Raw genomic sequence first — 15,378 nt, 5'->3', positions numbered from 1 at the left:
ATATTATGCGCAGGCACCTAGAATGAATTCGATCCAGTTTTGCCAACGAAAATTTACTACAAGATTCTAAAACAAAACAAGCCAGCCAGGATTGTGATTAAAAGGGAGAACGGAATACTTAAAAGATCTGTTTATAAGAAGAGCACAACCAGCACCAGCATACCCATCATCTCTGTCATCCCGGAAACAAGCGAAGCCAGAAACCCTGAAGCGACGACCTGGCTTTAACCATGTCTCCGAGATGGCAGAAACGATGGGTTTATACTTGTTTAATAAAAAAATGAGTTCTGATTTTGCTGAATGTCCATTATTAGTGATTAAGGGAACTATTGATTGAAGTTGAGATCGGACGTTGTTCGGTAGAGTATCACTAAATTTGTAAGATGGTCTAAGTAATTATCGTTAGGGGACTCGTTAAAATGAGCAATTAGAGCGCACCCATTAGGAAAGGGTGAACGGGGCACACTAGTAAATTCTTTGTACGCACATCGTATATTTGAGATTGTAGACGGCGAGGTTTTCTTTGGGTATAAATTTTTTCTATCTAAGATTCTGGCACCGAGGAACCAGCATCAACTTGAATGTAATGGGGAATCGGAGGAAGAGAAGGGGTTATCCTTTGGGAAGGAGATGGAGCTTTTTGAGCAACAGCGGAGTAAGACATGCGAGGGCGGAAGCGTTAAGAAACCTCTATGTAGCCGATACTTTTAATAGCTTTCTAGCGGGCATGTTCAGGGCAGGATTGATCTGTAGCATTATGGCGGCCAAGACATGAAACACAACTACTATTATCGTCAGTGATGGAACATGACATGGCTCACCGGAATGGGGTTGGGCACACCCATAACAGATAGGTGTGGACCTGCACTTTGCAATCGACGGGACGGGAGAGAGTTTGTGTATACCGGGATAGATGAGTTATAGATGTATATTCTTTCCGGTAATACTTGGGAGTGAAAAGTTAGTACAACGGTTTTTGAGGGAATCCATTCCGAAGGCTGACCATCTATGTACTTTCCTTGATAAACGGCGGGCTTTAATGATTCTGCCACTGAATTCAGATTCTAAACCGGACGGAAAATACATTCCTTCAACCAGCTCTTTTAGAGAACATTCCGTAGGGATATCTCTCACCACCCCCATGCGTGATACATGATATCTATGAATGGAAGCCGATAATTTGTTTTCTGTAAGAAAACTAACAGAAAGGAAATTATTGGCATCCAAAGCCGATTTAAAATTCGCAGCAACTTTATTGCGACCAACTGACTTAATCGAGCCTTCCACAATAGCCTGAACATTATACTTGTGAAGTAAATGGGCCACTTTTAAAACCTGTAAGGACAGGCCTGATCACAATTCCGGTTCCATCTTACTAATATGAATCAAGAAAGGACCCTTATCAGTTTCCTGATATTTCAATTGGGGGTCATCTGGGTCATAATCAGGGGATTTCTTTTAACTTTTGATAGCTATCTCCTGGATTTTTTATTTTTCTGGGACTGGAGAAAATAATCGACGCCATTCGTTTCCTATTATTAATAACCCCATTGTTGTCTGATTGTGATGGAGGAAAAGGAGAATCGTCAATGGCGTCGGAAAACGTCACAGAATTCCTTTTATTATTTATATTTGACAATGACGGGAGGTTCCTTATCAGACATTTTGGGAAATAATCCGATGGGAAAGAGCTATTTAATAGATGTAATTAACAACAACAACTATCTAACATACAAAAGAAAGCAAAACTACCCAGAAAATCCCACCTAAAACGGTTTTTTTTTTCAAAATTACTCACCTGAGCACGTGTGTCTACAAACACAACGACAAGCAGAACCCATCACCTAAACTTATACGAGTAATACAAAAGACAGAGTATAGAAAGAAAATAAAACTGACAGAAAATCGGCCACAATTAAATTATCGAAACAGTAGGTATTCAACCTCGCTGAAACATTACATTAAAATAATAAAAGTATTCATTAAAACTATTCACCACAGTTTTGTTCAAAACTATGTAACACAAATTAATTATCTAAGTGAACTAAAATAATTTCCTTGATCACCCGCGACCTTACGATAGCTATAAGCTTATGCAAAATATGAGTGTTCATGCAGTTCCTCCACCTCCACACTGTAAGAACACACACAAATCACACAAACCCATCTATCACCACCACCACACTACACTGACGCGTTTCGAACTCAACCAGAGCTCATCTTCAGAGTGACACAACCGTACACCATGCTACCAGTTGTTAGACCACACCACGGCCACACAGATTTAGTCTAACAACTGGTAGCATGGTGTACGGTTGTGTCACTCTGAAGATGAGCTCTGGTTGAGTTCGAAACGCGTCAGTGTAGTGTGGTGGTGGTGATAGATGGGTTTGTGTGATTTGTGTGTGTTCTTACAGTGTGGAGGTGGAGGAACTGCATGAACACGCATATTTTGCATAAGCTTAGCTATCGTAAGGTCGCGGGTGAGCAAGGAAATTATTTTAGTTCATTGATATGGACCTCCGCAAAGTAACGCCTGATTCAATAAATTAATTATCTAAGTATTTAACACCAAACTAATGAGATTTATTTAATGGATCTCCGCTTGCTACTTTCTGTTATGTTGATGACTACATTCAAATTAATTGGTTATTTATGACTTCAGTTAGTGGGCACGTTCCATTGGTATGATACTGGCTACGAAATGCTAATAGTACCGAGTGAGCGCGAAGCGCAAGTAAAGCGTTCCCGTTTTAGCGTGGGCAAAAACACTTTCGTATGCTCGGCTGTCTTTGTTTGCATGTAATCTGTCCACATGTTGCATTTTTTCACCTAATTCTCATAAAAAAAATTATGAAATAAAATGTTCACCACGCATCATAAAACTCCGCGTGATTAAAGTGAAGTGATTTTGAAATACTTAATTCCGAAAATGAGTTTACAAAAAACCTCATCAAAATCAAACATGCTCACAAATCGCTTGTTAAATTACAACCTGTAGACTGTCCTGTAGACAGAACAGACGGGCTTAGGGAATCATTAATGCCCTAGCTAAAACGGAGGCGCTTCGCGCTCGTTCGGTCAATTAGTAGCATTTCGTGGTCGGTATCAAATCAATTAGGTATCTATGATGACTGATGGAACGTGCCCGCTAAATTGAACACATTAATAACCAATTAATTGAACGTCAAGCCGTCAATAAAACAGAAACTCAGTAAAGCGGAGCTCCATTAAATATTATAAACCATAACTTTGGTGTAAAGTATATTTGAAATTTACCACGAGCTTTACGGTGAAGAAAACATCGTGTGGAAACCTACACAAACCTGCGAAGCGATTCAATGGTGTGTGTGTAGTTCCCAGTCCGCACTTTTACGCTGTTTTACTTTTTTAAGGCAGTCGTGATTTTTATTTATTTATATATTTATTTTATACTTATTTGATAATTCATTGAAAATGGTACCTGTAAAGTATTATAACATACATTTATATACTGCTCAAAAAAAATAAGGGTCACGTGTGAATTTTATGGGTGAAACGAAAATACTAATAAATATAATTCTTCATGACATTCCTTGTCTAAAATTGGTTTTATTAATAGAACATAACACAGTACAAATGCTTTTTTCAATTAAATTTATTCAAAAACATATTTTTGATTTCATTTTACCGGTGAAATTCTAGTGGCCCATATTCCTTTGAGTAGTATATTTAGAATGGGTCAATAGACAAACTAAAATAAACATTAAACAAAAGACTACCGTATTTGTTTAACAGCTTACCTGATAACATCCGCCTAGAAACTGATAAAAATAAATTTAAAAAGATCCTTAAAAAATATTTAGTAGAAACTCTTCCATAAGACATAGTTGTAACAATAATTATAAAAAATTATGTAAGAATTTATTCTTACATTATTTTATATTTTTATAGAGACTGTATCTTGCAGACAAACTGTGTAGGTAAACAGTTTTGCAGGGCTATGTGCAAAAAAAACTATGTAAAAATAATGTCAAATAAATACTTTTTCATTCATTCATTCAAAACATCGTGTGAAAACCTGCACATTTTTTTTTATTCGACTGGATGGCAAACGAGCAAGTGGGTCTCCTGATGGTAAGAGATCACCACTGCCCATAGACACCTGCAACACCAGGGGGATTGCAGATGCGTTGCCTAAGATGGGATACCTAAAGTGCCAGTAATTTCACCGGCTGTCTTACTCTCCACGCCGAAATACAACAGTGCAAGCACTGCTGCTTCACGGCAGGATTAGCGAGCAAGATGGTGGTAGCAATCCGGGCGGACCTTGCACAAGGTCCTACCACCTGCAAAGCAATTCAATGGTGTGTGTGAAGTTCCCAATCCGCACTGGACTTGCGTGGAAACTACGGTCCAAGCCCTCTCATGATCATGATGATGATGATAATTATTTTTATTCACAGATGCACTGCAATCAAGAGTAAACGTTGGCAGTATTCCACTGAAAATTTAAGTGTTATATTTGTGTTAATTGGCGTTTCTGCGTGCTAATTAAATCTTTTATTGAAGACGAAATCAAGGGTAACTAAGGGTAACTGTTAAAAATAAAAACATTTTAAGTAAATTTGTATTAATTTATAATTGGTTCGTTATTTAAAATAGTAAAACACTTGAGCGTATACAGGTTATTATAGATAAGCATTTAGTAAAACCACTAATTCTTATGTTTTTTTATAATAAATTATAACTGATACCTATCGAAGATGATTGAGTTAAACTGTACCGAGGTTTCGACCCCATAGGGTGTCATGTTAAGGCAGTAATTATCCCCAAAAAGCTAATTCCCACGAATCGTTATAGCCGTTTCTGAGGTCTGCAATATTTGGGTCTATCAACTTTTTTTTGTTTGTTATTCGGTCCCGTTGTCCAAGAGACAACAGCGACAGATTTCTTAAAAAAAAAGTTGTGATATATGCGACTAATGTTCTTAGGAGATTGTCCATTAAATAATGGGCTTCTAACTACGACAAAAATGTACGATCTATGAGTTATAACCACAGAAAACATGGAGACACTCATGGTTTTAAAGCGTTGTCCAGGGGACGTAACCATAACTATGGCAACGCGGTACAGGGAAAAGTTAATTGACCCATTTATACAGAAATTGCTCGTTTATAGATATTTTGTTGAGATATATAATGAACATCAATTACAATGGAATCAAATTAATTGGGTAGTTTTTCACTAGGAATGAACTAGAAACTTTGCTCACCCGCGACCAAAGTAAAGCAGGTCATGAGCAAAGTAATTGTTTATAATTATAATTATTTTTTACGGAACTCCGCAAAGTAACACCTGATTCATAGAAGAATAATATATTTCCGAATTATTTTAAGGAATTATTCATTTAAGTGTGACAATGCTTCATTTGTTTTGAACCTAACTTAATTAAAAACAAAAGAATAAATTAAGATAATGATGCGAATTTGTTTTTTTTTTGTAAAAAATAAATTTGGTACAGTGAAGAAAACTCTATGTAAATAACTTTTTTTTATCTGTTTTTATAATTAGTTCCTTAGTAGATATGGGTAATATTATCCTTATGTATGTTCCGATTGGTTTTATATAGGTATCGGGTACAGTTTCTTTAACTATAAAATACAAAGTTGACTATCTATTACGTTCACGTTATTTTCTGATGAAATACTCCTAACGATTACGTAGCTACGTGTTTTATATCGTGACAGTATAATAAAAGTAAGTCTTTCGTATAAATGCGACGTTCTAAAGTAAAATAAATAAATGTTAAAGAATTCACTAAATATTTACAAAATCTTAAACTATAAGACAATAAATAAGAAAATAAATAAAACAGTCGAAACTTAGTTCTTACATCACCATAATCACTTAGAGATAAAGCAGATAATTATGTAAATGTCTTGTAAATAGGCAGCCATTTTTGATTATCACGCCATCTGTTGTCGGTTGACGCAACTTTTGTACTTATTTTTTAGAGAAATTTCAAAGTATTATATACGAGAAAATGGAAGACAAAGTTTATGTTGGTCACTAGGTACATAATTTTATTTCGAAGCTTAACTTAAGAGTTACATGGGAGACGTTTAACATTCATGTACTTGTTTAGTGCAAACCGGTTTTTTCCGGTTTTTCAATGCACATCACTGAAATATAACTGTCAACTAGCATTCGACACGATAGGAAAATATTGTCTTTTTTGACTTCATTAACCTCCAGCTGCAACTGGATTGCCGATCACTGATTATTTGCACTTTTGGCTCAAATCAAATCAACTCAAAATAATGCACCATTTTAATTTTGACTGACGTATTTTTGAAACTAATTTGAATTGATACGCTGACGATCTGAGAGTGCATGTTTTTAATACAAGCTTTTTTTGCTCACTGTACTTGTATTATTATCCAACAACATTCATTATGTATATTATTTTATTATCAACTTCAGGTCAATCCGACCTCAGGAAGTGGGTCAAAATGAATTGAAAATACAAACTGAAATATAGATGCACAGAAAAACTAAAAAAATAAAACCAGCACTGGGAATCGAACCCAGGTCCTCGGCATTCCGTGCCACGTGCTATACCGCTACACCACTGCTGGACAACGGTACTGGCACGAATTTTCCCTATGCACCACATATCTCAGCTTGTTTGTTTCTTTGTTTGTTTGTTTTTTTTAATAAAAAATACAAAAAGATTCCAAAAAAACAATCTTAATTGGTCAAAATGAACTTACAAGATTTGACCCGACAACAAGCACAGGCACAAGCGACAGGCAAGTTAAATAAGCTTGTAACATAGAACCATGTAACTCTGAAGCATCGCCAAAAATGTACATTTTGTTTACTTATAATTATATAGAGTTGGCACTAATTTTAAATTGGGTTATATCCCAATACGTTACGATATGAGTTGAAAGCGAAATGTCGATATGACTGGTGTATCGATACTCGATGAAACTTGTTCTATCGATACAGATAGTTCTTCGGCTCCTCGGCTATTGGCTCGCTGCATGTTCCAAGATACTTCAACGATACCAAACTCCTGAAAAAAAAAGTTCTGTTAAAAATAAACGAACTTATCCTTTTAAAAAGGGCTAGCAGCTATCTCTCTCTACGTATTGCCATCACCATTTAACGAGGGAATGCTACCAGTCTGTTGGGCACCATGTTACAGAGTTTTTTTTAGATTTAATTTGTAAGTATTATAGTCACCCGAGGCGGTACGGCGAGGGTAGATAGACACGTCGAGGAGGAAATGGGTATAATGCTCAAATTTTACACTGCTGTTCACTTCTATTAAGAGGAACTTAATTAGCAACAGTGGAAACAATTGTTCACATACTAGGTACTTTTTATTTTTCGTGCATTACTATATAATAATTATAAATTTTTAGTTTTATTGATTTATTTTGATGTATTTGATTGATTTATAGTTTTACATAAATAAATAAAAATATAGAAACTTTTTTGTTTGTGGCTGTTGACACCTGATTACCTGGACTTAGACGAAGATTTTACTTTATGCACTAGAACATAAAAAGTAATTTTATGTCGCCTAGGTCCAGCATACGAGTACCTAAATACCAACATTGCGAGCATGAGAAGTGAAAATTATTTAATTTATGGTTAAGTTTCATTTATGGTTATTTTTTTCTTGACATCTATGTATCAACTTCATCGGTTAACAATGCAATAATCCATACTACTAATATTATTAATATTATTTTTTAAAATTATTTTATTTTATTTTATTTTGTATTCTCATTTTATTTTATTTCACTTTATTATTATTTTTTTTGTTCTGTATCTATTATTCATATGTGTGTGTTCCGAATAAATCTTTTCATTTTCATTTTTTTTTTCATTTATTATAAATGCGAAAGTGTGTGTTTGTATGGTTTGTGTGTTTGTATGTTTGTCCATCTTTCACGTCGAAACGGAGCGACGAATCGACGTGATTTTTGGCATAAAGATAATTTATAGGCCAGAGAGTGACATAGGCTACTTTTTATCCCGGAAAAAATGCACAGTTCTCGAGGGAACAGCGCGCGATAACCGAATTCCACGCGGGAGAAGCCGCTGGCAAAAGCCACTAAGCTAAGCTAGGTATTTTTCTCAAACATGACATGAAATATTGACGTTGTGTTACAAATAATAGGCCGAGAAGTATCGCGCTGCAGGCGCTGTGGCTCAGCTGCGTGCGCGCGGTCACTCTAGCGGCCTGCAAAGATATTTCATACAACCTTGCAGGCCGCTGGCCGGCAATGCGACCGTCTTTTGTTTCAACGCGCGCTCTGCGACACGCACAGCACCACCACAGTACGCACAGCAGCACCGCAAGCAGCCAGCGCGACACGCGCGCACATAACACCGCGACCAGACTAGCGTCCCGCCAGCTGCATTTCTTGTTTTTATTTTTATTTTATTTCATGTAATGTTTGAGAAAAGCACTATACAAGCCTCGGCCGAAACCTGGGGTTGCCGGCCTCGCATCCCTATCCTATATCTGCTTGGCCGGCAACCCCCTACTTCCCGGCCTCTACAGTAATGTACTAAAATAAGCTCACCAGCGTTTATGAATTATGCACTCACCTAGACCGGCAGTTCTCCATCTCCAAGAAGCACTTGTTGGAGTATGTCTTGTCATCGGTCCCGCACACAGGATCGTACTCCGGCGGGCAGACGCGCGCGCAGCCGGAGTATTGGAAGCGGGACAGGCAACGCTTCAGTGGTACCACGAAGACGTGCTTGCTGCGGATAGATGTGCTTGTTAGTTATGGTGCTACCACATTCATCATCATCATCTCAGCCGTAGGACGTCCACTGTTGGACATAGGTCTCCCCCACAGACCTCCAGTTGCAGCTCCCACATTGACTGTTATAAATGTTATATAACGTTATAAAACACGATAACATTGTCTAACACTTTATGACTTTTGTGACAACTTGTTAGATGTTTTAAACGCTCCCACATTGGTATAACATTGTTATATAACGCCATAGAACAAAATAATCAGAGGTTTTGATTTGTTGTAAAACATTTTAAAAGTTATATAACGTGATAACAATGTACAGTCGAGGAAATTAAACTACGTCCCAGGGTGGAACGTTTTCATAGTCATTTTTGTCATGATTTCTTTAGAAGATTATATCCATCCTAGCCTATATACGTCCCATCATTTTGCTCCCTTGTGACACAAATAACTCTTTAATACAAGCTTTTTTGCTGACTGTGCTTGCATTGTCGTCTAAACTACTTTTCCGTAACAAACAATTCGTTCTTACCACTGGAAGCGAGTCAAATATTTCATAACCCAACTCACACCACGAAGAATGTGGCTTGCACCTTCTCCTTAAATATTTAAGAACATTCCTTTGTTTAATATGCTTATATATTATATGTATTATGGTCATATATATAGTAGTTTATTTATTTATATTGTAGTTTATGTATTATATTGTTTGAAGCACTGTGTAGTAGCTTCCATTATTTTAACTCTTAAACTCACCCTTTGTCGGACCCTAACGTATTGCTCCTCTCCTCTCATCCACTCAAAGGTTGACTGGTAGAGATCCCTTAAAGGGATAAGTCCGCCTTTGTACAAGTATCTTAAAGTTTGTCAGTTGTATTTTGTTAATTTTCTTTTGTACAATAAAGAGTTTACATACATACATATACACACTTGCCAATATTAATCATGTCAGGGTTGATTCCTGACTCCCTAAATCTTATCTTTCGACATAAATTTCTTAAATACTTAAACAATTTTATACTAACCCGCAGTTCTCCTTCTTCATAAGGCACTCGTTCTTATAGAACCGATTGTCAGAGCCACAGACGAAGGCCGGCGTGTCGGGACAGTCCTCGTGGCAGAGCGCTGTGGTGCGGCAGTGGGAAGCCGAGACGGTGACCACGTGTTGGCCACATGTGAGGCGGCGGAGTTCGCACTCCGACCTGGAAGAGGGAAGTTGATGTTACTGGCAAAGGAGTTAAGACAGACCAGGCTTAGCTCTCTCTACGAGTAATCCTGGGTTATCACGCAAACTCAACCTACTGAACGGTAATAGCCATTGGGTTTTAGCAAATTTTGTTTCCTAGACTCGAACACCCTTTATTAAATTTTACCCTATTTTTGAAGTGACCGAGGCATTTTTTTATTTTTCATCACACTTGCTCGTAAACAGTGTCGTATTATGCAGGCTACCTTGGTTACAACCCCCCAAATAAAACCCTCGACCTTAATGTGCTTGTCATGAAACCCGTGGTCGGTACATGAGTCATTGCCCGTACTAATTTTCATGCCATGAAGCCCAAGGTCGGTAAATGAGTTTGTTACTGCATGGTGTGCTGCTGCTCCGTGCGCGCGCTGCACATGCACGCCATGCACATGCTGCAGGGGGGGGGGAGCTGGCGCTGCCAAGAGCGCAATCAGCGGTATCGGCAATTTTTTTTAAAATATTAAGACGTGACGTGTATATTTAAGACGTGAGTTATCCGGGTCATTATATTTAATATAATATTAGATTTTCTTTTACAAATATACAATTTTACTCGCAAATGTGATGAAAAACATTGTATGTCGCACGGGCGGTACTAGAATTACGAACATCGACTCATTAAAGTCCTCAGTCTTCGACTTCGAGCTTCTAATAGACTCTAGTTCGTAATTCCTTATTTACCGCCCTTAAGACACAATGTACTATTTAACAATATAAATTATCTAGGCAACCTAGTAACTTATATAATAAAGACTTACTTATATACGTTGCCATCTGAGCCGCAGACTGGTTGCTCGACGACGTTGTCGCAGCTTTCAGGGCAATCGATTTCCAGCCGTGGCAACAGAGTGCAGTTGCCAAAGTGGGCTAGTTGAACTCCTTTACTGTAAAGAGTAAAATAATATCAATTAGTCAAAACTACTATACAAGGGTGTTTTAAAATTCATTCAGAATTTTTCAGTGTAAAAATTTGTTTTGTCAGCAAAAAAACTTGTATTAAAAATGAAAATTTTAGCTATGACTTATGTATCTATGTGTGTAAACTCTTTATTGTACAAAAGAAAAGCAACAAAACACAAATTTTACAAACTTATTTCAAAAGCTTGCAACACAGATATAGATTACACTAGATTACGCAAATGCATCTACTTCGTGTGTCCGAACCCCCACCAAACGTCGGGGTTGGCTCATACAAAGACTGACCACTCACTGAACAGACTAATCATGACTAGTGACTGACTTGAGCCCCACGGCGCGGGCGGGCGGCGCATTTGAATCGATTTTGCGCGGAAATCGGGAAATTCACATCGCTATTTGCTCTTGAGACGTCACAGTAGATATAAAAAAACGGTTGGTTTTCATACAGATTGAGGTGTTTGCGTTATCTAGTGTAATCTATATCTATGTGGCTTGCAATATATGTATTTGTGTAGGTATGTGTATGCATGTGTACGGGTCAAATCTTGCAAGTTAAATTTGACTCGCTTCCAGTGGTAAGAACGACTTGTTTGTAACGGAAAAGTTTTAGATGACAATGCAAGCACAGTTAGCAAAAAAGCTTGTATAAAATAGTTAATTGTGTCACAAGGGAGCAAAATGATGTATTTACGGCGAGGCTGGTACATTGAATCCAGAATGTAGCGAAGGATTCTACAATAGAATCCTGAGCGTAAAGAGGAATTAAGTGTTAACGCCGCCCAAGATGAAAATAATTTTTCTCTCGAGTGACTCATACTAACTTTTACACCGAGTATGACGAAAATTGAAATAAAACAATTCTAAATATAATTAAAGAGCAACCAGCATAGAAAATGGCGTGGTTATAAAAAAAAAGAAAGAAAGAAAGAAAAGAGTTCCTAATTTCTTGATGTTCTTCAGTTGCTGTATAAATAAAGGTATACTTACAGGCAAGTTGCCACTTTAAGTTGGCAAGGATTGGTGTACACGTTGGCGTCTGTGCCGCAAACCGGGTCGGGCTCGCTGGGGCACTTCACTTTCAAGCACTTGTTCATCTTGCTTCGGCATTTCTCCATGTCCACTTTCTTTACTATCTTCCTGTTGCTGACGCTGAAAAATTAAATTAACAAGTTTTTTATCCGAAAAGATTTTTGTACTCTACCGCTTTTAAGGTTTTTTATGACTTTAGGCACACAATTTTTTTTTCTACCTGGCCTTGCTGTTTTATGTAGGCTTTTAAACTTAAGACAATTTACCAGGAGTGCATAAACTTTGCAGGGGATCCTGGTTTTTTCTGAAAATATTTTTCCCAACCAACTATTTTATATGGACGATATTTTTGGTGCCGTCTGTCGTAGTAAAAGGAAATAAAAAAATAATGCATTCCATAATCTACTTAATAAAATTAAGACAATCTACCAGGATCACATAGCCATACAAGGATCTTACCCGCAATTGAGCATCTTCATCTCGCACTCATTCCTGTACACGTTCTCGTCCGATCCACAGACGACTTTCTCTTTCTGCCCCGAACAGTCTGTGGCGCACGCCTCCCCACCCGACGTGCGCTCCTGTGATACACAGAATGCCATCGGCACCTCAAAGACGTGCTTGCTGAAACAGAATGGCACATCCATCATCAGTCGTAGGGCGTCTACTGTTGAACATACTCTGAATCTTTAAGATCTTTTTATAAGGAAACAGGTATCCTAACTTTAAATGCTATTTAACGTGCAACCATTGCAATAAAAATAAAAAAATATAAATTTTGATTTGTGGCCCTTTTGTATTTAAGCAACATATTATGTGATTTTCCCACTAACGTCGATAAGCCAAAGGCTACTAGAAACACAGGGAAGCTTAAAGTTCCATCTTACAGACTGGCTAAAACCAAAAAGTCGTTTCTGGGAAATTGCATACGTTTTTATAATAAAATTCCAAAAAATATTACAAATGAAACGGATACAAAATTCAGATCTATTGTCAAGAAGACATTAATATCTAAGGCGTATTAAAAAGTTAATGAATTTATAATGGACAGGGCTTAAAAAAATTGAATAAAATATTAAAAAAAACAACAAAACAATTAAAATTCAAAACAGGTTATCATAAAATTAAATTAAAATTAAAATTACAATAATTCTTCGAATTTATCTTCGATGGTTTAGTTGCTAGGGCACCTCTGACTCGTAAAGCCACAGAAGGTGCGAGTTTTCGGGGAAAGTCGGTTTTACTTTTCGAGATCTTTGATTTTGCTGCGCAAGCGAATTAACTGTCAAAATAAATAGCAATTTAGGTGTGTCTGCTTACCCGCAGTTAGTTGCCTTCATTCTGCAAGCGTTGGCATAGAGTTTGCCGTCGGAGCCGCACGTCGGTCGCGCGACGCGCCAACACGACTCGCGGCAATGTCGCGTCGTTTGACAGTGCTTCTTGCTCGTTCGTACTACTCCTTGGCTGGCAAACAAAAGTATCACTTATTAATAACCCAAAGAAAGATCAGCGCTGGCAGTTTGCTAATCAGTACCCTTAGTGTAAGTTTTCGGTTACAAAATACATCTCGGTCGCGTTCGCGTTAAAATCTCAATTTGTATGGAAACGCAAACAGCGCCTCTAGCGGAACGTTTGCGATGGTCGTGTTTCCATACAAATTGAGATTTTAACGCGAACGCGATCGAGACGTATTTTGTAATCGGAAACTTACACTAAGGGTACTGGGACCATTTCATGACATGCGCATTTATTTAATGATATTATTCTTGTTTTTTTTGAAGTAGTCACGAATATTTCTTTTTCTTTCTATCTTTCTTTCTTTTAATAACAGTTCAGTATATTATATATATGTGTCAGTTCTGACGATGCGTGACTTATCATCAGTATATATATATTCAATTAAAACCCACTTATTCCTAGCACCAAAAGCACCAGGCTGGCATAACTCACCCGCAGGTCAATAGTTTCATCTGGCAGGTACTCTTGTACACGTTCCCGTCTGAGCCGCAGATGGGTCCATCCAGGGGTGCTTGGGAGCAGTCCACGGGACAGTTCTCGCGATGGGCGCTGATGTTGTTACAGGCTCCCAAGTGAGACAAACCAGTGCCAACCCTGAAAGACAGAAAGAGACATCTTGTTAAAAAGTACTAGCTGTGGGGAGTAATCCCATCCAGTATCAGAAATTCGCAATCCACGTTTGGCGTCATCTGAGGAATGCAATGAGGGTTTATATGCGCTAGATGGCGTAAGTATGGTAGTCTTTGCCTTGTAAAAAAGGGTTTTTCGGGCTAGGTACTTGCGGAAAAAAAGTTTTGATTTTGGTGTTTTCTTTCTCTTTCTGAAGTACCTGCAAATCTCGACCTGCAGCATGCACCGGTTGAGGTACGTCCGGCCATCGGTGCCGCAGACGGGGTCTCTCTCCGACGTGCATCTGTGGTCGCACTTGGACCCCTGCGCGCGCGAGCACGAGCCCTGCTCCGGCGCAAGTCTTACTCCTGGAAAATAGATCAGTATTTTTTAAAGAACCTTTTCTTATGAAAGAATGTATTCGTAATCTCAGTACGACGTTTGACTATTTTCTGTTTATATTCTAAACTAGCCTGTTGCCCGCGACTCCGTCTGCGTAGAATTCGTTTATGGGTCTATATCGATAGGTCTAAAATATTTTTGCATAAAATTTTTTCGTAACATATTTTTTTGCATAACGTTTCGTCGAATGATTGAAATGTCGAAAATTGTTTAATATAACATTTGTATCGTATAACATTGTTTTGTCGAATGTATTATAGGTATGTCATGTAGTATATCCGAATATTGTTACCACTAATTTCATGTCTAGAAAAAATATATACTTAAATAAAATAAATAATAAAAATATATAAATTAAACGACTCTGAGGGAATTCGACGGAGCTCCTATTCCGCCTAGTTAAGGCGCTTTGCGCCTTGATATATAACTAACCTAACCTATACTTGAGCAATCATGTTACCTGGGTTTTCTTTCTTGCGGGGGGGCGCCGCCCCCCGAGCCTCCTTGTGGGGGCGGCATACCTACTCAAAACATAGAGAAATGACTACCTACTACGAGTACTCTAAATGATTACGACTATTACTCAGGCTACTTTGGATTGGGGGGAATGGAGGACATGGGATCAGTAGGACACCAACCCAGACTAGATAATAATAATAGATGAAATACCTACCCTTGCCGCATGTCTTCTTCCTCATCTCGCAAAGGGAAGGGTAGATGTAGCCATCGGTCGCACATACTGGCTCGCCTTGCAGCGCTGGCCCGCAGATCCTCGGGCATGATGCGTCCCTCGCTCCGTCACACCAAGTTGAGGCTGTTGAAGAAACGCTAAATTTAGAAAGAGACAGGTATCAACAATGACTAACTACTATCAGGACAAAG

General features: G+C 38.1%; 1 protein-coding gene across 1 annotated transcript in view; it reads right to left on the bottom strand.

The window, feature by feature from the left end:
• Positions 1–4,602: 4,602 nt before the first annotated feature.
• The window catches only part of LOC141441545 (serine protease inhibitor dipetalogastin), a 120,489-nt gene continuing 109,713 nt past the window's right edge, over positions 4,603–15,378 (bottom strand). The window contains exons 3-12 of the mRNA XM_074106312.1: positions 15,170–15,310; positions 14,315–14,462; positions 13,918–14,079; positions 13,288–13,431; positions 12,427–12,591; positions 11,926–12,087; positions 10,779–10,904; positions 9,800–9,976; positions 8,614–8,772; positions 4,603–7,063 (exon numbers count right to left, since the gene is read on the bottom strand). Coding sequence (XP_073962413.1) covers positions 6,985–7,063; positions 8,614–8,772; positions 9,800–9,976; positions 10,779–10,904; positions 11,926–12,087; positions 12,427–12,591; positions 13,288–13,431; positions 13,918–14,079; positions 14,315–14,462; positions 15,170–15,310 — 1,463 coding nt within the window. The 3' untranslated portion in view covers positions 4,603–6,984. The remainder of the gene's footprint in view (positions 7,064–8,613; positions 8,773–9,799; positions 9,977–10,778; positions 10,905–11,925; positions 12,088–12,426; positions 12,592–13,287; positions 13,432–13,917; positions 14,080–14,314; positions 14,463–15,169; positions 15,311–15,378) is intronic.

Source organism: Choristoneura fumiferana, chromosome 24 (assembly GCF_025370935.1).
Source record: "Choristoneura fumiferana chromosome 24, NRCan_CFum_1, whole genome shotgun sequence".
Lineage (NCBI taxonomy): Eukaryota > Metazoa > Arthropoda > Insecta > Lepidoptera > Tortricidae > Choristoneura > Choristoneura fumiferana.
The sequence above is the reverse complement of the archived record's forward strand: the minus strand, read 5'-3'. Positions and strand labels throughout refer to the sequence as shown.